The 21720-nt window shown below is 39.7% G+C and overlaps 3 protein-coding genes across 4 annotated transcripts in view; 1 reads left to right on the forward strand and 2 right to left on the reverse strand.

The window, feature by feature from the left end:
* Positions 1-5931, forward strand: part of LOC143102931 (piezo-type mechanosensitive ion channel component 2) — a 30394-nt gene extending 24463 nt beyond the window's left edge. Inside the window, exons 43-54 of the mRNA XM_076266724.1 lie at positions 255-387; positions 712-859; positions 1274-1488; positions 1780-1938; positions 2166-2313; positions 2624-2812; positions 3310-3402; positions 3670-3839; positions 3941-4057; positions 4167-4246; positions 4484-4703; positions 5088-5931. Of these exons, the coding sequence (XP_076122839.1) occupies positions 255-387; positions 712-859; positions 1274-1488; positions 1780-1938; positions 2166-2313; positions 2624-2812; positions 3310-3402; positions 3670-3839; positions 3941-4057; positions 4167-4246; positions 4484-4703; positions 5088-5343 (1928 nt within the window). The 3' untranslated portion in view covers positions 5344-5931. The remainder of the gene's footprint in view (positions 1-254; positions 388-711; positions 860-1273; positions 1489-1779; positions 1939-2165; positions 2314-2623; positions 2813-3309; positions 3403-3669; positions 3840-3940; positions 4058-4166; positions 4247-4483; positions 4704-5087) is intronic.
* A 760-nt stretch (positions 5932-6691) lies between these two features.
* On the reverse strand, positions 6692-7574 carry atp5f1e (ATP synthase F1 subunit epsilon). The gene is made up of 3 exons (XM_076266065.1): positions 7466-7574; positions 7019-7140; positions 6692-6865 (listed from the first exon to the last, which is right to left on the reverse strand). Coding segments are annotated over exons 1-3 (156 nt in total). The 5' UTR covers positions 7498-7574; the 3' UTR covers positions 6692-6863.
* Positions 7575-8450: 876 nt separating this feature from the next.
* Positions 8451-19809, reverse strand: bpifcl (BPI fold containing family C, like). 2 transcript variants are annotated; one of them, XM_076266063.1, is made up of 16 exons: positions 19615-19809; positions 18336-18460; positions 18128-18227; positions 17816-17944; positions 17481-17636; positions 16559-16622; positions 14622-14682; positions 14392-14483; positions 14075-14251; positions 13873-13932; positions 13437-13604; positions 13299-13366; positions 13170-13212; positions 12999-13062; positions 10688-10764; positions 8451-8918 (listed from the first exon to the last, which is right to left on the reverse strand). In XM_076266063.1, exons 2-16 carry the CDS (start codon positions 18430-18432, stop codon positions 8853-8855), a joined length of 1422 nt encoding a protein of 473 aa, XP_076122178.1. In that variant the 5' UTR covers positions 18433-18460; positions 19615-19809; the 3' UTR covers positions 8451-8852. The 2 variants fall into 2 exon arrangements, with proteins under 2 accessions (XP_076122178.1, XP_076122179.1); XM_076266064.1 differs by having other exon boundaries at positions 19541-19620.
* Positions 19810-21720: the final 1911 nt, after the last annotated feature.

The following is a 21720-nucleotide window of genomic DNA, read 5'->3' on the forward strand; positions in this document are numbered from 1 at the left end:
GGGAAATGATTTTGAAGAGTTCAAATGCAAAACCCTCTAAATCCGTCTGACCACTTTTCTTTTAAATGAGCAATTTTTTTTTATCAGGCTCCTATAGGTTTTTGCCTTCAAATCGATATTTCAGATCAGGAAGAGAGTGGTATTTAGCGTGTTTTGAAGCAAAATTATTTGATTCACGTGTACTATGTTTAGAGAGCATTCACTTACCATAGTTATCATGCTTCTAAACTCTTCATTTGTCGTTGGTTCTGCAGATGGTCAAAAGCCAAAGAAGCGCAAGTCTAAGAGGAAGAGGCAAGTTCCCAAAGTGCAGTTGACCCGCAAAGAGAGGATCCGTCAGCACATCAGAGAGAGGGCTCTGGTGGTCAAAGCTGCCCTCATTGAGGTGTAAGTTTGCATGCAGACACTTGTATTGTGACTATTTGCTTTATTTGTAGAGATGTTATCATTAATAACTCTGAGTCTTATAAGCAGGCTACATCAGGCATGTACCTGAAGTGTTCTATCTGTTGCAACAATTAGATTCCACTTTATTCAATGGAACTGGCTACACCAGACCTGATAGTGGCTTCAATTGTGGACCCGGTGTAGCCCTGCTGCTAGAGTCAGTTTTTTTTCTTGCTGTCAGACATTACAAGGAAGAGTGTTATTGTCTCAGATATTTTGATTGTCTTTTCTTCACTCCCGTCTTCCCACACTCTCTCCTCTCAGTGGCCTACACATCTACTTACCCATCAGACAGTTCTTCTATGACATCATCCACCCTGAGTACAGTCCTGTGTGTGATGTATATGCCCTGATGTTCTTGATTGATGTCGTCAATTTCATAGTCATCATTTTTGGCTACGGGGCTTTTGGGGTAAGTACATATCATTTGGTAAAGGTAACATTTTCTGAATAACGAACTTGATGAGGGAACAAACATTAAATATAAGGCTTTGAACAGTCATGGACACTGAGAGTTGAGTGTTTTATGGCCTGTGGTCCCTGTTCACACCAAAGATTCCTGAGCGCTACACATAAGATTGATCACTGGGCAGAAAATATGTTGGGAATGAGAAAGTTTGTGCTCTTGCTATATGGCGGCCATTTTGGCAAGCTCAAGTGTGATCATAGAAGCTTATTACTGTAGGAATCCTATGCCTGTATCCTGACATTTTTATATTATTTATTCTTGAAGCCTACATGTCAGCTGTAAAATCTTTGGTTGGTACTATAGATTTCCTCCTTTGGTAGGTTGAGGGTTCTCTTTTGTATGTGTGCGTGGGTGTAGAAACACAGTGCAGCAGCGGACATCACAGAGTCATTATCAGAGGACCAGGTCCCAGAGGCCTTCTTGGTGATGCTACTCATCCAGTTTGGGACCATGGTGGTGGATCGGGCGCTGTACCTCCGCAAGACCCTTTTCGGAAAGTGTGTTTTCCAGGTTTTGCTGGTGTTTGGGATCCACTTCTGGATGTTCTTCATCCTACCTGGAGTGACCGAACGGTCAGGAATTCTCATGTCTCTATACACATAGAGCAGCACTTTACAATATGAGTACATTCATACATATTCGGAAGAATTTATCCCAATTTTACTCACCTAGTTGTCGTTTAGCAACCACAGTCGGAAAAAAGAATCATTAGTTAGTTCTGGAACTGAGCATACATACACACACACACACACACACACACACACCATTGTATCAATGTTATGCACACTGAACAACAATGCCCAATAAGGATAAAATTGTTCTACATTATCATCCCAAGTTCTGTTTTTTATTTTCCCCCCTAGGAGATTCAATAGTAACTTTGTTGCCCAGCTGTGGTATTTTGTCAAGTGCATCTACTTTGGCCTGTCTGCCTATCAGATCAAGTGTGGGTACCCAAACAGAGTTCTGGGGAACTTCCTCACTAAAAACTACAACTACCTAAACCTCTTCCTTTTCCAAGGGTAAGCATGTGCACAGCAATACACTGATTCATACCTGATTAAATAAATGTCCATCCTGCTTTTTAAATGTCCATGCTTGCCATTGCTGTCTGAATCCCCCGTTTACTGTCTGAAGTATGCTCTGTATAAGATTGCTGATTAAGGTGGCTGTTTTATTCCATCAACTTGAAAAAAGACGATTAAGAAAAAAAGAAAGTATTTTTTTTTTAATCTGCTGTCATCCTTAGGTTCCGGATGGTTCCTTTCCTAACTGAGTTGCGTGCTGTAATGGACTGGGTCTGGACAGACACGACCCTCAGCCTGTCCAGCTGGATCTGTGTGGAGGACATCTATGCCAACATCTTTATCCTCAAGTGCTGGAGGGAGTCAGAGAAGGTTTGTGTGTCTACAGCTGTAAACTGGCAGGAAAATACTCCCGAAAACATGTGCAAGGACTGTGAACTGTGTGGTATTGAATTGTGTCATGATTGGAAGCCTAATTTTACACACTTCTCGATGTATGTGGTTAATAACACCCTTTTTACAAATGTTTACGTGTGCACATGTTTATTTTTGGTTTTCAGTACTTTAAAGGATTTCTTAAATGAGCCTGCAAATGCCATTCACTTCACTAAACATACTGTAGGTTTTCAGTCTGTTGCACAGGTTGCCTGTGACTCAGTAAGTCTCGTCTGTGACATTTCAGAAATATCCACATGTTCCTGGTCAGAAGAAGAAGAGAGTGGTGAAGTATGGCATGGGAGGATTCGTCATTTTTACTCTGATCAGTATAGTGTGGTTCCCTCTACTCTTCATGTCATTGGTGAAATCTGTGGCTGGAGTCACTAATCAGCCCTTAGATGTTTCCATTCAGCTCAGTATTGCAGGATATGAGGTAGTTACACTCTCATGCCATCTTCCAGTTTGCTTTCTGTTTGTTTGTCTCTGTGGTCATGCTCAGGAATCATGACATTTCATTTGAACAGTATTTATGACTCCAAATCATAAGTTACACCCACAAATGATCAAATTAAGTGTATGTGTGCATTTGACATGCATTTTATTGTAGCATATTGCATTATAGAAATTATTTTTGTTTAAATACTATGCATTTAACAGTGAACACACAGTGAGGTGTAGCACACACTAATCCCAACGCAGTGAGCTGCCTGCTACATCGGCGCTCGGGGAGCAGTGAGGGGTAATGGCCAAGGTGCCTTGCTCAAGGGCAGTTCAGCCGTGGATTGCAGTGCTCAACCATTCCCCCGCCCACATTTTTCCTACTGGTCGGGAATCGAACCGGCAACCCTTCGGTTACAAGCCCGAAGCCCTAAAGGCCACGGCTGCCCAAATATTCTTTGTGTACACTAATTAATACCTTTTCTCCTCCAGCCTCTGTTCTCCATGACTGCCCAGGAACAGAATTTAATACCGTATTCAGGAGCTGCTTATAACAGACTGACCAACAATTACGCCACTTATCCGGTAATCAGGCCAACTTTTTGCACAAAATAAAGCAGCTCATTCCAGTTTAGATACTCACAAAGTCATCACACCAATTGCATGTTGTAAGACTCCTATTACACTGAATTTTCTCTATAACTATATAGGTTATGACGCAACCATAGTTCTGTTAGTTTCTTTCACTATTTGTCTCTGCAGCTACATCTCCACTGCAGGATTTATTGCATTCCTTTTGCATTTTCATATTGTATTTGCCGTGTTATTCTGACTGCCTCCACACTCCCACAGTCTGCAATGCAGTTCTTGGTGGGCTACATGCCTGAGGATATTGTGGTGGCAAAGATAAAGAGTGATGCTAGTCTCCAGTGGAGCATCAGTCCAGCCAGTAGAGATGCCATGATCCACGAGCTGAGCAACTCAACACATATTTACATCACACTGCGTTGGACGTTAATACGGTATAGACCACCACAAGCACACATCACACACACTCTTAGGCTTTGTCATAGCATGCTGGACTTGACTGTGAGGGGGTTAATACATGTGTTTATGACAACAGGAATGCCAGCCTTTCCATGAATGTTGAGACCGTGGGTGAATATACAGTCAAATATGAGGACAACAGTCTGAGAGATGAGATTGTCAAGATGTTGAAAGGGAATCACAGCAATGTTGTGTGCGTGTCTTTACACACATAACACATACACACACACACACGATGCATTACTGATATAAACACTGCCATCTTACTCTCTGCTTCATAATAAGTAATATTGTCATGATAGGATTATTGAGTCTCTGCTGCCTAAATATATACGAGGGCCCTCAGGACCAGAAGCAAAGATGGCCAATCGGCTGAATGTAGGTAAGTCAAGCACACTAGCAGAATGAAATAAAAGCTATCACTTTGTCTCTGTCTCATTCACTGAATTTGGACTTTTACACATTTCATCAAGCTCATTATTATTATAGACACATTACATGTGCATATATCCAAAGATGTTTTAAAGATAGTTTTAAGTTGTAAAATTATATAATGAAATAATGTTTTGAAATATATAACTCATAAAAAATGTTTGATGTCATTTTTCAACCCTCAAAGAGCATTCGGACGATCCAGATGACGTTCAGGACTATGCTTTCTTCCGTCCCTTGGCTATTAAACTCAAACAGAGTTCCGAGGGGTCACAGCCTGGGCCACAGTGGTGGGTAGTGGAGGAGTGCGCTCCAGCATATCCACCAATGAAATGCCACAGCATTCAGCTGGTCATCTTCAATGACAAAGTCAGCCCTTCAAGTCTCAACTTTCTAGCAGGATATGGGTAAGACCTATTAACTAGCTGTTCTGCAAACCAGAAATGGTGAAATACCGGCTTGAAGTAGCACCTTGTTTTAGAAGACATGTCTCTGATTGTTACAGAATTTACATTAATAGCAATTGCTGTTGTATTGATCATCCTATATTCAGTAGAGTACAGAAGAGAACAAGAACATTTGTTGTAAAATGTATTAATTAATGTAACATTAGGGCCCTAATTAACTACATTTTTGTATGTCATTATGACATTAGTATTGTTGGAATTATTGTATTGCAATGTATACATACATTAATCCTGCTTAAATGCTTTTTTATATGAAAGGCTTTACAATCATGCGTTTTGTATCGTTGTTTAAACCCTTCTCTCTTCTCCCCCATTCTTGTGTAGGATCGTGGGTCTCTACATGTCTGTCGTGCTTGTGATTGGGAAGTTTGTGCGTGAGTTCTTCAATGGCATTTCTCGTTCCATCATGTTTGAAGAGCTGCCATGTGTGGACCGTGTGCTCAAGCTTTGCACGGACATCTTCGTTGTGCGTGAGACAGGAGAGATGGAGCTGGAGGAGCAGCTGTTTGAGAAGCTCATCTTCCTATACCGCTCACCAGAGACTATGATCAAGATGACCAGGGAAAAGAAAAAAAACTAGCACACTATAACACTTTTTGTGTTAAATGTTTTATAAGCATTTTTGTTTCCTGAGGTTGTTTACGATAATTACAACCAGAACCTCAGGGAGACAGTGATGTCACATCTCAGGCAAAGACCTTGTCAACCAGTCTGATGACCATAACTAAGTATTGGGCATTAACACTGATTTGATCCATCATATCTGGTAAAGACATGACCTTATATTTTTTTCCCCAGATGAAATGTCATTTAGCTTAGTTCAATATAGCTGCCACCTGTACTGCAAAGTGTCTTATGAAATGTTGACCTGCTGGATGTAGGCTAAAACTGCAGTTGCATGCATATCTGCCGAACCTTCACCTGCTACCTCACAAGCAGGTGTTCTTTACCTTGAATGTGGAGAGGAGGAGGGTATCTATTTGTACAGAAAGCCTGAAACACACTGAAAACTAGATTTACCTATGCCACAATCCCATATGTATTATGGCTCTACTGAAGTATCACCATTAAACTTGAAGTTGAAGTTAATTCAATTTCAGTACCTTTAGCTGTCACTTCTCTTGTCAAGAGTGAAAATGAGATCTCGGGCTTGATCAGGTTTCTATAATTGGACAACCAACAACTACAATGACAGGAACGTCAACCCAACGTTCTAGCCGAGGCTGCACACATGAACCGTACCTTGCAGTTAGAGACTAGAGGTTATTGCTTTAGCTCATGAGTGTCAAGACAAGTAGTTTACAATACATTTATCTTTGAATGAGAGAGCTAGGAAATGTATTTCATGTAATGCATATTTGTCCAAAACTGTAGGCTAATCAGTTTATGTAGGAACTAGTTCACCAGTTCCTTAATACTGATATTTTAAAGAAAATGTTTAAATGGTTATTTCAATTTGACTTTAACCACTGACCCCTATAGACAGACATGGAACATTACTTTGAGGTAGTGGAGATAGGGAAGCAGTAAAGTGAGACAGAGGTAAGATCTGGCTGTAATACATTTAAGTCTGAATAAGCTATGTGAATGATCTTAATCATTAGATGATGAATGTCAGATTTGTTAACAGTATGACATTTACAACTAAAAATCTTGACAATTTTCTTAATGAATGTTGAAATAAACTCACTCATTCAAATTAATCTGCATCTTCTACCTTCAGCAATAGTTATTTCCATTTCAGCAGTAAGAGTTGGTGGGCTCAGCAAGGGAAGTTCACATTGCACATTATATTGAACATTGTAGCTTACTTGGCCTACACAGTCTGGTGTGCATCAAAACAATCTCCTGCTTTACTTGACAAGAGAGGCTTGTAGGCCTATATTAGGCAAATGTATGGGAATGAGACAAAAAAATCAAATCAGCAATCATAACTAAGACATTTAATTACATATTTAATGGGGGAGCTTTGGAAAATTAAAATGTCGTTTTCCACTGCTTTTGTTGATGACAAACATACTAAGGAACGTTTCACGCTAGAGGTCTTCTTCCAGCTAAGGGCCCTTTGGACACAACATCAAGGACTCAGGTTATCATGGCTCCTGTCAAGAGACGACACATCAAGTTAGTAGCAGCCATGCGCTGTATCGGAGATTACATACATCAAACCTACGACAAATGAAACCTGTTAGCAGCTAACTAACCGTTAAAAAGACAACTCTGACATGAGGAATGATTATTAAACATTGACTTACATGCGGTCTTCGGTCGGTTTACTTTGACATTGGTTTCCGCGGCTTTGAGGGCCTCTGCTTTCAATGGACCTTTCAAGGCTGCCCGAACAGCACTAGCACAAATCGCCGAGAAGCGAATGTAGCTGGAAAAAAAGACACATACTGACTTGATGCGTTTCTCGCATACTGACTTGACGCATTTCTCGTATTGTGTATCATATCAACTCACACCGGAGTGTTAAGTAACGAAGTTCATGATACTGTACTGTTAGCCACAACTCGTGAGCTAGCGTAGCGTAACGTTAACGTTACTGTGTTAGCCTAGCTAACAAGTCACGTATTTTCTTCAGCCAAAATCGTGTCATTAAATTACAATGAATGTCACAAAATGTCCAGACTACAGCAACATTATGCTATAATTTTGCACGCAAGACTGAAACAAAGTGTTCCACTTAATTTTAAAGTTACCTTAGGCCTGCTTGTCTCCAGTATGCGACCATCTTGCCTGCAATGTTGTTCTCAAGGACGAGAATGTTCTTCCTCTATTTTGTACTTGTAAGAGATGGACAAAAAATGGTGCAGTGGCGCCACTGTATGGATTGGAGGTCTGAAGTTTTTGGAGACGGACTCCGCTATCCAAGCATCCCACTTTTTGTGGGCTTTACAATGATTTCCTTTATTATACAAAAGCACTTAAAGCTATGAAGTCTAAGAAAGCAGTACAACTTTTGAACAGTGTTACAGAATATGATTTAATGACTAAGCCCTAGTTATATGGGTTTTTTTTTCCTGTTGTGTTTTGTTTTTCTGTTTTGATTATTATTTATCTTTGCTTCCTCCTTTTAAAAGTGCATAGATGGATTCCTTATGGATTGTTTTGACCCATGTTTATTGTACTTGAATTACCAAATTATCACAAAAAAAAAGATCTCCGAGCATGGAGGATCCTGTAAAAAAGATCATAATATAGGCTAATATAGCTATAGTAGGGAAAATACGTCATATTTAATCAACATTTTGATTATATTTCACACAGGGCCTATTAATAACTGACCACATTTCATTTCATAAATGCCTTAGGCCTACTTCTAGCCTAGGCTACTGTATTTCCCATACAATGGATTGTTCCATAACTGTCAATATTTTGAAAACCTGTCCTGGGCCTGATGATGTTATCATTTAGATGTTCGTGTCAGCCTACATTTTTCTTCAATGCTATCTCATTTATTTGTTCCAATAACCATCACTTGCAGCCATTAAGACAATTTCAATGTGCATTTTCTGCCACAGGATGGCGATAGAGATGTATTTATTATGTCATCCTTGTCGAGGATTTAGCAGTCATTGGGTACGCCCACCAGTCTTGCGGATAAGCATCTTGCAGCTGCATTAAAGCAATGGAAGGAAAAATGGCTTGGTTCAAGGGAGAGTTTAGTTCATTAATGGAAATTGGTTGGAAATAGAAAAAAATCCCATTTATTTAAAGCTTCATAAAAGACATGTTTATCAAACGTGAGGACGAAACCATTTTTGGGAACAAATCTCCCCTCCCCCACACTCCCTTTGGCTATTCCTCCACCACTGACACCACCACTGAACTTAATCATAGGCCTAAATGTAACCAATGGGAATTTCTTGGACTAAACAATGTGACATTGATGTTTGATTGTATAGTCATGCATAACATTTTGAATTTTCTGATCTTTAAATTATCTTTTGAGTTCAATATATAGATGTTTAGTTGGAAGGAATTGAAGCATATTGATTGGGAATTGTCCAAGACAGTCTTGTCACCACCCTGCATTGATGTTGATAAAGGAATAATCTTCTGAACCAAATGCTCTTGTGGTTCTCCTCAAAATTCTTCCTGGGTGCGTAATGGATACTTGATCTGCACATCACTAAACACAGCCAAGAAACCCTACAAAAACATCACATTTACAGTTAGATCCGTGCCCTTCCTACATTTTCAATGCTAAATCTGTGTTATTTAATACACAGGCATCCGTATTCTTTCTCACATGATTAACAAGGCATTCATTTATGACATGATACTATTTCAATTGAACTTTAAGGGGGCATAACATTTTCTTGCATCATTAAAACACTGAAATGTATTAAAGTTAAACCATTTTGCTGATGATGTGAGAAATATATATCCAGATATATATTTTATCTGGTGTTATATTATATATAATATAACACCAGATAAAAACAGGCCTGTGTTATTCTATTGCGGTAGCTCTGTAGCTTAAATGTTATTCTATTGCTGTAAGTCCCTTTGGATAAAAGCATCTGTCAAATGAATAAATGTAAATGTAAGTGCAGGGGGAAATGAATCCTCATTTCAGTCTCTTAAAAGTGAAAATAAAATACTGAAAAGAAAATGTTATGGCTTAAATATTTTTCAGGGCTAAACAAAAGTGTTTTATCAGTTATCTTTTATCTACATTCTTAAACTTACTTTGTCATGGATAAATGCATTTCATGGCACTACATAATGCCGCTTATTCCTTCATATCACTCATATCAATCCCAGTCGTAATTTTCACTCATACATACATACATACATACATACATAGGGGAGACCGGGGCTGGTTGGAACACTTTTCACTCTCGGTTATATTTCTCCGTCTTACAATGCGTTGAAATGGTCAAATTGTGATTAACTGAAAGCTTGGGATCTCAGCTACAAAATGTATACATTCAATGTCAACAAATGATCCCTTGTTTTGAGTTATATATGATTAAAGTGGTGTTGTGCACGTGTTCCAACCTGCCCCATGCACGGGGTTGGTTGGCACATGTAGTCGGGGTTGGTTGGAACACCTATGTTATAGTCCTTTGCAGTACTCCTTTTGCTTTTGTTTGAAGTGCTCATCTATATCACTACCTGTAGGGCTTTGCTGATTTCTTTTCTGTGTGTTTTTCTTCAGTAGGGCCCACCGTCAAGACCAATTTGGTCCCTACCGATTTTTTTTTACTTCAAATGTTTAAAAATGTCTGAAATGCTTCCAAATGTAAAACTATGTTCAGTAATTACAATAACAATGTTAAAATAAAGATTGATGATGTTTTTATATGTAAAATACAAAGTTTATAGATTTGTCACAAAATAGCCATAGAGAATGTATGTGCCAACCAACCCCAAAATCAGTGTGCCAACCTGCCCCGCCCACATTAGGTCAAACTTTTTTGCACCAATGCTGTTAGCCTGCTAATATCGGTCACCTCAGGTTTTTAAACTTCATTTTAAAAATATAGATGAGTCCCCTAGCAATCAATTATAATGAATATTTTTTATATATCCCTAACTATTACCCTTCTAGGATGTATTTAGTGGGAGGTGCATATTCTAAGTTTTGACACTACAAAATCAAAAAGTTGTTCTCACCTAAAGGGTTAATGACCTGGAGACCAGTTACATACGTGAGTTTACTCTACTCAATAAGGCCGTCAGTTTAGTGTTGGAATTTTTTTGCAGCTCCCTCTAGTAGCCTGGATATTAACAGTGTCTCAACCTGCCCTTGTTCCAACCAGCCCCGGTCTCCCCTACATAGATTTTAGAACTGACATTCCAACGTGTATCAACTACACACTCATTTATTTCACCATTTCTCTGCCTGTGTAGCACATGTAGTCTCACTGAAACTCATAATCACACCTCTTATTCACGGTCTGTGAACCCACCTGCTGCACCTGCAAAACTGGACCCGCCAATGTCACACCTTTCATCACAGGAAGAGGAAACCCCTTTTGAAGCATGGCTAAAACAGAAACACGACCACCATTGTTAGACTACACCCCGCTGTCCATCTCATCTATTTTGTCCACTTCAAATGGATTTCTCTGACACAATTTCTATGAGGTTCTGGGATGATAAGTGAATTGATTACTTGCAGAAATACATGAAATATGTGAATCAGACGCACAAAACCCCGTTCCCATTCATTTTTTTGCAGCAATTAGTAGACTATAACATCTATTGGATCTCCGGAGGTTGGAAAGATCCATTCAATACAAATTGAACTTTCAGTGGCAATGCACTAGGCTAAGGCACATTTTTTCTTGACATGCTGATATGAAGCCCATGCTACTGATCACTGGTCAGATCTGGTCAGTAAAAAAATCCCGCAATTAGTTGCCAAGAAAACATGATAATACTCTCAAGGTGCAATATGTTTTGTGTTCAATACAAACAATTTGGTACTTCTGGACTCCCTCAGCACAGTGGCGGAGCTAGGGGATGGCTTACGGGGCTTAAGCCCCGAATCTTTTTTCAAAAGCCCCGAATCTTTTTTTAGTGTTTTAAATTCCCGGCAACTCTTATTTCCAATATAACTCCCCCTCGGTTTCTCTATAAATGTCACCAAATGCTCTATTACTGAGGAAATATATCCCTTATTTTCAAAGCCCAATATTGAAAAATAATTTGACTTGCTACACGATCTATGCCACGTCTCTGGGCTATCTGGTTAGATTGATTTGTTTAGATCCAGTGAAAATGCTGCCTTGACAACGCTACGTCATGGCTTCGGTGTTCCAAAAAGCCTCTGTCAGAAGTCTGTCACTTTTACAGTCTGTGATAAAACACTTTGTGTAGGCTACATGTTGTTGAAACGTTATGGATATTAGAAAGTTTTTCAAAAGACCACCCAGCTCCGTTCAAGCAACAGCATCGCCCAGTGAACTGACGGATGGTGTTGTTTCAGGTTAGTGATTTCACGTTAAGAGCTTTTAGTCAGTTAGGCAGGCTAACGTTAGGCTACTTGGCTAGCTCCCTAACATGCTTTTAACGTTAACGTTAAATGTCCTCGTTCGTCGGCGGAAAAGGCAAATTCAATACTCTCATAGGCTAGCTAAGACTACTGCAGAATAAGAAATTCCAGCTCCCAAAACAAAGTGATCCTCGTATTGTAATAAATTAGGCTACACTGTTTTGAAATGTCAGAAAACCCATTAACAGTTATCTGCCCATGTCAACTTTTCAGTGTCATATGACTGTTAGCCTACCTTAAAACCTTGTTGATATCCTATCCACCACCACAGATCTTATAATCCAAGAGTCCACATAAATATAAAAGTCATGTTATGTTGTTTTGGCTGCCTAACTAATTATTAACAAAAAAAAAAAAAAAACATTAGGCTACAATGATATATTGAGAGTAAAGGGCCCTTTCCATAAGTGTGTTAATCAAGCACCATGCAGTCTGCATTCATAATCTAGGTGCTTGATTTTATGCACCTGTGTAAAGGTGCCTGATGAAACCTATGAATAATCTTGCTAAATTACAAAATTAATATAGTTTAGAAACGCCTATGTCAAGATGTTAATGCATTCCTTCTAAAATACCCTTGTATCATGATGACTGGCCATACTGTAATTATATCATAATATTATGTATATTATAGTATAAGATATTCTATTTATTTGTCACACAGATGAGATCAGGGAAAAGGAAGAAGGAGAATAGCAATAATAAACAATAATGTCATATCAAACAATAGCCTAATGAAAATAAACAAATACTATAATATACAAACCATAAGAAACACTTAATTAACTAAGTACATGCTAAACAGATATGAACAGATATTGCCTCTTGAAAGACCCAAAACTATAATTTTACACAGTGTTGTGCCAGTCAGATACCTTGAATCTGTTGAATGTTAGTTTCACATTTTTTAAGTCTCAATGTGTCCATTAGTTTACACAAAATTCACTAGAAGTCATTATTTAGGGGGTTATTTAAAAAAAAAATTAAATGGGCTAAGCCCCGAATGTTTACAATGTCTGGCTCCGCCCCTGCCTCAGCATGAACTCCATGGATGTTTTGAGACTGGTCGGAAGGAAAATCAAGTAGCCAATGTAGCCTAGATGTTGCGGCTTGCTTGCTATCTGCCACCTCCAGCATTAAATGCACCTCATTTTCAGTTGTACTTATTGCTTGTATTGCAAAGGGAAACATTTGTAGGACACAGTGGTGTTTATGAATCTCACCATTTAGCTTTTGAAGAAAAACAGTCTTAACGGCCCAGCTTGCAGTACTCTCCAAGGTTTTAGTCTGCATAAACACATTCAACTCGTTACAACTTAGATATAATATCATCTAATCAGATACTAACCACATCCAATCAAATATACACATATCATTATTAAACATAGACTAACCTGGAAAGTTCCAATCTCACTTGATGCCAGTGATAAGGTCAAGCTAATGGAAGGAAAAGGATTTGATGGTTAGCAGTGATCCTGTTCCTAATACACAATATGCATGTAGAATTTAAAGATTTTACTCACTTCTCAAATTGCATTTGTCCCATAAGCGTAACGTTGCCAATGTTCAGTTTGCCGTTGAATTGAATTGTCTTTGTGAAAGAGCATGAGGTTAAAACACATCTACAATAATATTTGACAGATGGAAGCTAATGTACTCACCAGATTGAGTCTGAACAGGGGTCGGCGGGCGGTGGTGTTGTCAATGGCATAGGCTTTAACTGCTACAGACAGGACCAGAGAGAAGGAGTCCATATGGAGGGAAACAGCTGGCGTCTCATCAGCAAACACCTGGAGCTCCATCAGCATGTTGGGGAACATCTTGGGCAGCTGAACACACACACACACAGACACACACAACCATGCACACACACACACACACACACACACACACACACACACACACACACACACACACACACCACAGACGTCACCTGTATGAATGTTATATTCACTTCAGGGAAAATGTACTCCCTACATTTAAGAAGAAAGACATTTCTTCTTGATATTATGCCTCTCTATTTCTACTCTAGACGATTCTTGCTTAAAATGTGTCAGATACGCAGGTGAAAGATTCAAGAGGGTATCTTTATCTCACCTGTGGGATGAGTATTCCAAATGAGCTGGTATTGAGTCGTATAGGAGACGATGGTGGAATCTGGGAGGAAATAATACAAAGTAATACTCAGTGGAGCTGTGTGACATGCTATCAGTTCAGTGCATGTGACTTACTCAGTTCACTTGCCAATATGAACATTCAAAAAGATCCCCACCCCACCCTATGTCACATACACACACACCATGCTGTCGGTAACGTTGATTTGGAAGAGACCTGCGGTGAGGCAAGCGTAGGCGTAGGTGTTGAGACTGTACTGGGAGATGCCCAAGGAGATCATGTAATCTGCTTTCCATGGGAGCTGGAAGACCTCAGGTGGGAATGGAGGTTCTTTTGGGTGCGTCTCACTGTAAAAAACACCCTGAATCATAGCACCAGAGAGTTACGGAGGAGCGGGATTGAGAGTACATGGGATAGATGTAGAGTTTGACAATTAGGTTTGAGCTGTTGGCTTGAAGGCCTGAAGCCATAAATGTAGGAAGAAAGTTCTTCTATTGTCACCTTTAAGTCCACTTCTATGCCAGAGGTTTTTACAACTGGAGCATTTGTGAGAGGAACGCTAAAGATCAGGCTTGGATCAACATGGTAGTCGACTGTAAAAGAGAATCACATCACTTATCGTTTCAGTTTAGGCAATTCCCCTTCGTCTGTTTCATAGCATGCACATACACATGCACACACACACACACACACACACACACACACACACACACACACACACACACCATTACCATGCATGGCTGCTAGAATTCCTTCAAGGTTTTTAACTTGGTCCTCCACAACAGGGCAGATCTGCGTGTGGTGACAAGAGACATTCAATAATTTATTATTAAAATATATTCAGTAATTTATTAATTATTACACACTGATTATTTTTATTTCAAAGGAACCATATGTAAGATTGTGGCCAAAACTGGTACTGCAATCACTTTCAAATTACTGTAGAGCGGTGTATCCCCCCCCCCCCCCCCTGACTCGAGGTTGCCAACCCGGAGGAAACACTACTGACTTCGTGATTAGTAGATAGTTGGAGGGTGGCACATCAGGCCAAAACACAACATAACATGACAAAACACAACATCAACATCAGTTGAGGGCTGCAACTTCACTTTTTAAATGTCAATATCCTTGCTGGACTACTGTTGTCAGTGATATAAGTATTTGGAATTAATATGATTTTTTTAATGTCTAGTGACATATCAGGGCCATTTTATGATTTATTGAAATACATTTCTTACATACGGTTCCTTTAAATATAGCTGCAAGCAGCAATGAGGGGGCCAACTTACATCAGACATATGGCCGTGAGCAGTAACTACAACTTTCATGTCTAGCAACCAAAGATTTGCTGAGATATAATGTCACTTCCTGTTTGGCGGCTTTGCCACCAGTTTCGATTGGCTGTGATGGGCAAACGATTTTGTCAATGGCTTTTAGAAAGTAATGCTGATAAGGCATTGTCTGAAGATGATCTGTGCCAATTTTGATGAAGATCAGATAAAATTTGTGACCTGTGAAAATGTTTTTGTGTTTCTGTCAAAACCCAAGATGACGGCCAGATCGATTATGGTGACATCACAAGTTGGCTTTTGTTGGCCTTAGGAACTCCAAAAGACACATTAAGTTTTAATTCCAAACATGTCAACAGTTACAAGCTAAAATGCATTTTTGCTAATTGTAGCACCCCCTAGAGGTCAAAGGTCACCAAATTTCTTGAGCGTCCATCCAATGGGGTCATGAGTCCATGTACTATGTTTGGTTATGATACATGAAATGGTTGATAAGTGATGGCATGGTCCGAAGATGGTCTGTGCCAATTTTATTGAAGATCAGATGACATTTGTGACCTGTGAAAACTTTTTAGTGTTTTTGATTAAATCCAATATAGCAATATGGCATCAATATTGTTGATGTCACAAGTTTGCATGTGTACAGTGTGGGCCTAAAGACCTTCCACAGTATTACCAGACACCACTAGTAAGTTTTAATTCCAACCCCATCATTAGCTACAGGCCAAAATGTAGTTTTACTAATTGCAGCGCCCCTAGAGGTCAAAGGTCACCAAATTTTTGAGCATCCTCCTGATGGGGTCATGAGTATGTACTACGTTTGGTAGGGTTACATGGAAGGGTTGCTGAGATATGAGCTCACTTCCTGTTTGGCGGCTCAGCCGCCAATTTCGATTGGCTGTCACAGGTGAACGCTTTTGCTAATGGCTCCAGAAAGTAATGCATGTGTAAGGCATGGTCTGAAGATAATGTGTGTCAAGTTTGGTGACAAAATTTGTGACCTGTGAAAATGTAGTTTCACTTTTGATAAAATCCAATATGACGGAAAATCCATCATGGCGGAAATTGACATCATAGGGTTGAACTTGGTACAAGGATTCCAACAATACCTCATATTTGAAAATCGGGCCAACGGGTCAAACGTTACATGCTTGAACGTTACAAACGTTACAGCGCTACAGCACTCGAGGTGCCAACATGAAACTCGGTGAAATAAATCATGGGGCTGTCCCCAATCAGTGTGCCAAATTTCACAACTTTTTACTAGATGGTTCTAGGGCTGCCATAGACTTCAATGGTGGAAGCATAATAATAGGAATACGTACAAACACAATGGGTGCACTGCCCCCCAAAAATATAATCTCAGTTTGAGTACTCACATTTCCTTGAATTATTCCCTTAATGTGGCCAGGAAAGAGATCCACAAAGGCTTGGATGAAGAAGCTGGAGAGAGTTTAGGAACATTTTACATAGACCCTAAACATAATCTCTCCCAGAAACATTACGCTAAACAACGCAACTTTAATCAAAGCGACTCACAACATGGTAAACAAGTTAGTGCATCAGTGAGTGCTATTTTCATACAGTCAAGTGTCAGTTCTAGTCAGGTGATAAGTGCTAGATTTAGCAAGGCTAGTTGTAAGTAGTGCTACGAGAGGAGATATTCTCTGAAGAGCAGGCCATGAGTAGCCAGATGAGCAGCGGGGTAACATGTGCCCTTTTGGGTTGGTTGAAGACCAGGCACGCCGTCACGTTTTGGATCATCTAAAGGGTTTCACTGTGCAGGCTGGGAGACCTGTCAGGAGGGCGTTACAGGAGTCAAGTTATGTAATGACTATGGCCTGTACCAGGAGTTGGGTAACATATTGAGTCAGGTAAGTCCTGATTTTCCGTATGTTGTAGAGTGGGAAATGGCACGACCGGGCGACCGAGGCAACATGATTGGAGAAAGTTAGTTAGTTGTCGAGCATGACTCCTACATCAGCCTAGGTGCAACAGTCAGGGAGTCAATTTTGATGTTAATGTGATGATGTATAGTAGGTTTAGCTGGGAGGACCAGCAGTTTGGTTTCTGAGAGGTTTATCTAGAGGTGGTGTGCCTTCATCCATGTAGATATATCTGACAGGCAATCAGAGATCCGTGCCGAGACCAAGGGGTCATCAGGTGGAAAAGATAGAGCTGTGTGTCGTCTGCATAGCAGTGGTATGAGAAGCCAGTGCTGGCCAGTGGGCTGAACTTAAGTGAAGATCTTTCATCATGAATGAACAAAAGAGGATCCTTCTTTTGGAACAAGCTACCCACCTGGCTCCTCCATGAAAGTTCACGTCTACACTGCCTATTTGTGCATCACATGTCAGGCACTCGACAGAGAGACGTGCTTGGTTGTCACTCCCCAGCTGTAGCAGTGAGGATATATCGACATTAAACAATGCCAGGTCAAATGTCCCTCCGTCCTTACTATGAAATGGATGGCAGAGTATGGGGGTGAAAAACAGAAAAAGATGGATTAATATTACAGTAAGGTCACAAGTCATCAGGTCACACCATTGTAATTTAGATCCACCCTCTTACTTCCCCTTCAACACTGAATCAGTCACATGCTGAGACGAGTGAAACAGAAAGCAAACAGAACTCACATGATTCCAAAGGAAGTTCTCCAGCTCCCTGCTACAGCTATGTTCAGGCCACTGAACTCCACCCGGAGGCCAGTATCCTCCTCAAAGTTGACACTTGGCTGTGGCATATCTACCTTAATCACCTTCATTCTGAAGAAATCAGCCAGATACTCAATCCATCAACATTCTCCCATACAAATTAACCAATTTGCTGTATCAAGCTGAGGGTACCAGGTGTTGCTCCTTATTTGGCAAACTTCCTCATAGTTGAACACATAAACATATTACATTATAAAAAAGTAAAGGCGGACTGCAAAGACAGACTGGACTTACTCATAAAGGGCATAGCTAACACCGACGATCGATCCTCTAACTACTGGGAGGTCTGCCGTGAGTAGCTTTTCCTGTACCCAGCCTGTAACCAAATTTGTCACTACACACACACACACACACACACACACGGTGCATAACATAACAATACATCTTAAATTAAGATTAATTGTAGGATTGAGATGAAGGTGTTTTTGTCTTCAGGGCTCACCATAGTCAAGTCCCTTGGATGAAACCACCGTTTTGACTCCAGGACAGGCTTGAGAAGTCTGAGGGCCCAGCAGCAGTAGCAGAAGAAACAACCTCATATCTGCTCTGATGCTATTTCCCTTGCGTCTGTATGCCAAAGTATAATGTTGTATTTATATGTTGTAGAGAGCTATCCAAGTAGGTCACCTGGAAGTGGGCCTTTGTCCAGTTTGCTTCCATTGTTTACTTTTCTGCCCCATAGAGCTGTCCACTCTTAACTATTATTGTATATCATCATTATGCTTATAGTTGTTTCGCTTTGGACAAAGCCAATTCCCATAACCATAATTATTATGCAACTGTCACCACAATGCATGTTTTGATGTATAGTATAAGCAAATAAAAAATGTGCAAATAAAAAAGGATACAACCATACCATATTATTTGTGCAGATGTATTGCTAAATATAGCAGCCTATATGGAGTACTACAGTCAATGCTACCTGCAACACCACTAAATTTGTTTGTTGGTTGTACATCCTTTTTTTGAATTGTGAAGAACTACTGCCTTGTATTGTGCTTGCTTTTTTAAGTGGTGTAGAATTACACTTGTGCATTATTGTTGACACCTTCCTGGCATATAGCTTATATCAATTTCCTGATAATTACACTTTTTATTCATTTTAAAGCAGCAGTGTTGTGGTCTAAATCTGGAGAGCTATAGATAAATAAAAGGTATAAAAAAAACTTATAAACACTAACCAGGGCCCTTAATGGCACTGAATCTTACTTTACTAACGTGCTAATTGTGTTTTTTTGCAATATACTCAGTGATGTCATGCTGTAAAAGGTTTTCTTTGATTATTTCAGTGTATTCCATCTTCCTGCAGACTGGCCAAGCCAGTGTTTAAGCTATGCTCTCTAACATAGTACATATACCTCTTAGTCTCATAAAACATCTTCACATAAGTTTTTGTTATGAGCATGACATAGGTGCCACAGAATGAAGTTCATTAACATCTTTATGCATGTCTGCCATTATGACAATATTTATTTTTTACATTTAATGCAGTGGAAGCACACAAAACTGCAGTATCTTATATATGAGCAGCACTTACCATAACAAATGTGCTATATCAAATTATTCGCTGATAAATGTAAAAGTTTGTCCTAATGATTTTTTGAATTGTCCATGTCAGGAGAAACGATAAGACAAATAAGAACTTACCACTTAGCGAACTATCCACTGATGTTCAATGTGCAAAACTTAAACAATCTGAATATCAAGCATGCCGTTCTTACCCGTTTAGTCTGCTCTCTGAGTGGTGTTTCTTCTCTGTGAGAATGGGAAATGTCTTCTCCAGGGGATTTTGTACATTCACACTTCCTCATTCTGTATTGGACCTTGATGTTTATAAACACACACTATTTTGTCTAAAGCGTTTCTCACTCACACTATCAATGTTATCCTTTAGAGTTTCAGGTGATTAAACAAAGGTTTAGTTTATGTTTGTCTGAATTCAGATTGAATATAGGTTAACAATATCACTAACACTCATCCAACTTCAGAGAGAGAGAGAGTGTTTTCAGTTCTTTTTTTCTAGAAATAAAAAGAAGAAGCAAGATAAATACTTCTGTTTATTCAGATCCTTATTCTTTCTCTTCTAGATGTTCTCACACATCCACCCGGACACCCACCTTACCAACAATGCTGATTATAGCACGTAACATCAATGTTGCGGGATAGATTAGATATGTCAGCAGATTGTATTTCTTATCTTACATGTGTTTGCACTTAGGATGAGGGAGAACAGGCAAGCTATTGTCAGCTGAAGGGGTTGGAGCATCTCCAAAATGGCAAAGTATGTGAGGTGATCTTGATCAGTAGTAGGCTATCTGCCAACAGTATACTGTTTTATAGTCCGAAGAGAGACAGGCGATGGTCCATTGACATGGTGTTTGTCATCAAGTTTGATTAATTAATTAATGAATTATGGTTGTATTCTCCCTGGTCTGAACAGACAGAGGGACTATTCAAATCAAATACAAATACAAATCAAAGAAGCCCTCACTTATGGTCACCGGAGGAATGCACCACACACTGGCAATGGGGTTGTGTGGTGCAGACCAATCAGATTGCACCTGCAATGGACATGCATCAAGTCACATGACAGTTTTCTGTCACATCCTGTGGACAGCAGGTTCAAGTCTACTGGGGGAAGGCGGCACACTATGGGAAGAGGATTGTCCAGTTGTGATGCTCTAGGCTTGGAAACCCTTGGTCAGACATTCATGTGAATGGCAATTTGACAAGTTCTACTGATCTAAGCATTACTCTGGATCAGGTACATCCCTTCATGGCATATAAAACCCATGCAGTCAAGAAAGTGTAAGGTGGCTTGTGCAGCTTTGTCCATAACACTATGGTATATATATATAGTGGTATATATATAAGCAACACCAAAGAGTTTTTTGTACCTTAAAATAATGTTTCCAAAATCGTTTCAGTGGTTCATCAACTCGTATCTTCTGCATTAGCTTCGCGGCCCTCTATATAACCGCACTAAGTTTGTCAGATCGGGTAGCGGATCTGTATGTAGTTCGATGGAATGAGACATAAGAAACTACAAATTTGACTTGCTTCTGAAGTCGCAATACATCATACATCCTCTACCTTGTCTGTGGACATCGTAACAAAGCCAGTGCTGGATAAACAAATAGCGTGCGCGACAGAAGAAAAGTGCTTTGGTGTTGCTTTAATAGGCCTACAATTACAATGCAAAGATGATGGACCAACAACGGTCCTAGTTTTAATTCGTTAAGATATTACCTTCATTAAACATACGATTTCTGCCGTGTTCTCTTTAAGCCAGGTTTCCTGTAGCCTCATCCCAGGGGGACGTAATCTATGCTTCCTCCCACCGACGCGGACACATGTGTGCGCATCGCACATGCAATGTGCAAATTTCGTGTCCTCGCGGACTCTTCTTTTCCTGTAAGGTGTTACCTATAGAAAAATCAACGTGCTAATGTAGAAATTAAGTCCTGAAATTGTAGCTTCCCTACAACATTTTCACTTCAGTTTTTTAACCATTCTTACTATTGACTCGTTCGGCTTCTGCAAGCCATTTTTTTTTTTAAACTCTCATTTGACCTATGGAAATTAATGTGAAACCCATTTTTATTTTGTTCGTCACTGGTAGCCTAGCTTTGTCAGGGGTATCAGATAATTACAACTCTACATGGTTTAAAAGGCTGATGCTAATGTGGGATTGGGATGTATTGGCTGTCTAGACAGGTGAAATAATGGAAACATGTGTTTTCTTGAAGTTATAAATGTATGCATTTCAATCATTTCGTTGACCATGCCCCAGGTGGTTTGCTTCAGTCTTTGCACGCAACCTGCCC

Source organism: Alosa pseudoharengus, unplaced genomic scaffold, assembly GCF_046254945.1.
Source record: "Alosa pseudoharengus isolate Yale_2024_CS ecotype anadromous, Long Island Sound unplaced genomic scaffold, YU_APseudo_1.1 YU_APseudo_1.1_scf_4, whole genome shotgun sequence".
Lineage (NCBI taxonomy): Eukaryota > Metazoa > Chordata > Actinopteri > Clupeiformes > Clupeidae > Alosa > Alosa pseudoharengus.

What these genes read in the sequence shown, in the direction of transcription:
- atp5f1e (XM_076266065.1), bottom strand. Translation starts at nt 7,497, where the DNA reads ATGGTCGCATACTGGAGACAAGCAGGCCTAAG. An exon ending in TGGAGACAAGCAGGCCTAAG is followed by an intron (nt 7,141 to 7,465) that starts GTAACTTTAAAA and finishes CTTTTTTTCCAG; the next exon opens with CTACATTCGCTTCTCGGCGA.
- bpifcl (XM_076266063.1), bottom strand. Translation starts at nt 18,432, where the DNA reads ATGAGGTTGTTTCTTCTGCTACTGCTGCTGGGCCCTCAGACTTCTCAA. An exon ending in GTGAGATTGGAACTTTCCAG is followed by an intron (nt 13,063 to 13,169) that starts GTTAGTCTATGT and finishes GTGTTTATGCAG; the next exon opens with ACTAAAACCTTGGAGAGTAC. An exon ending in CAGTTTTGCAGGTGCAGCAG is followed by an intron (nt 8,919 to 10,687) that starts GTGGGTTCACAG and finishes ATGTTTTTGTAG; the next exon opens with GGTTTCTTGGCTGTGTTTAG.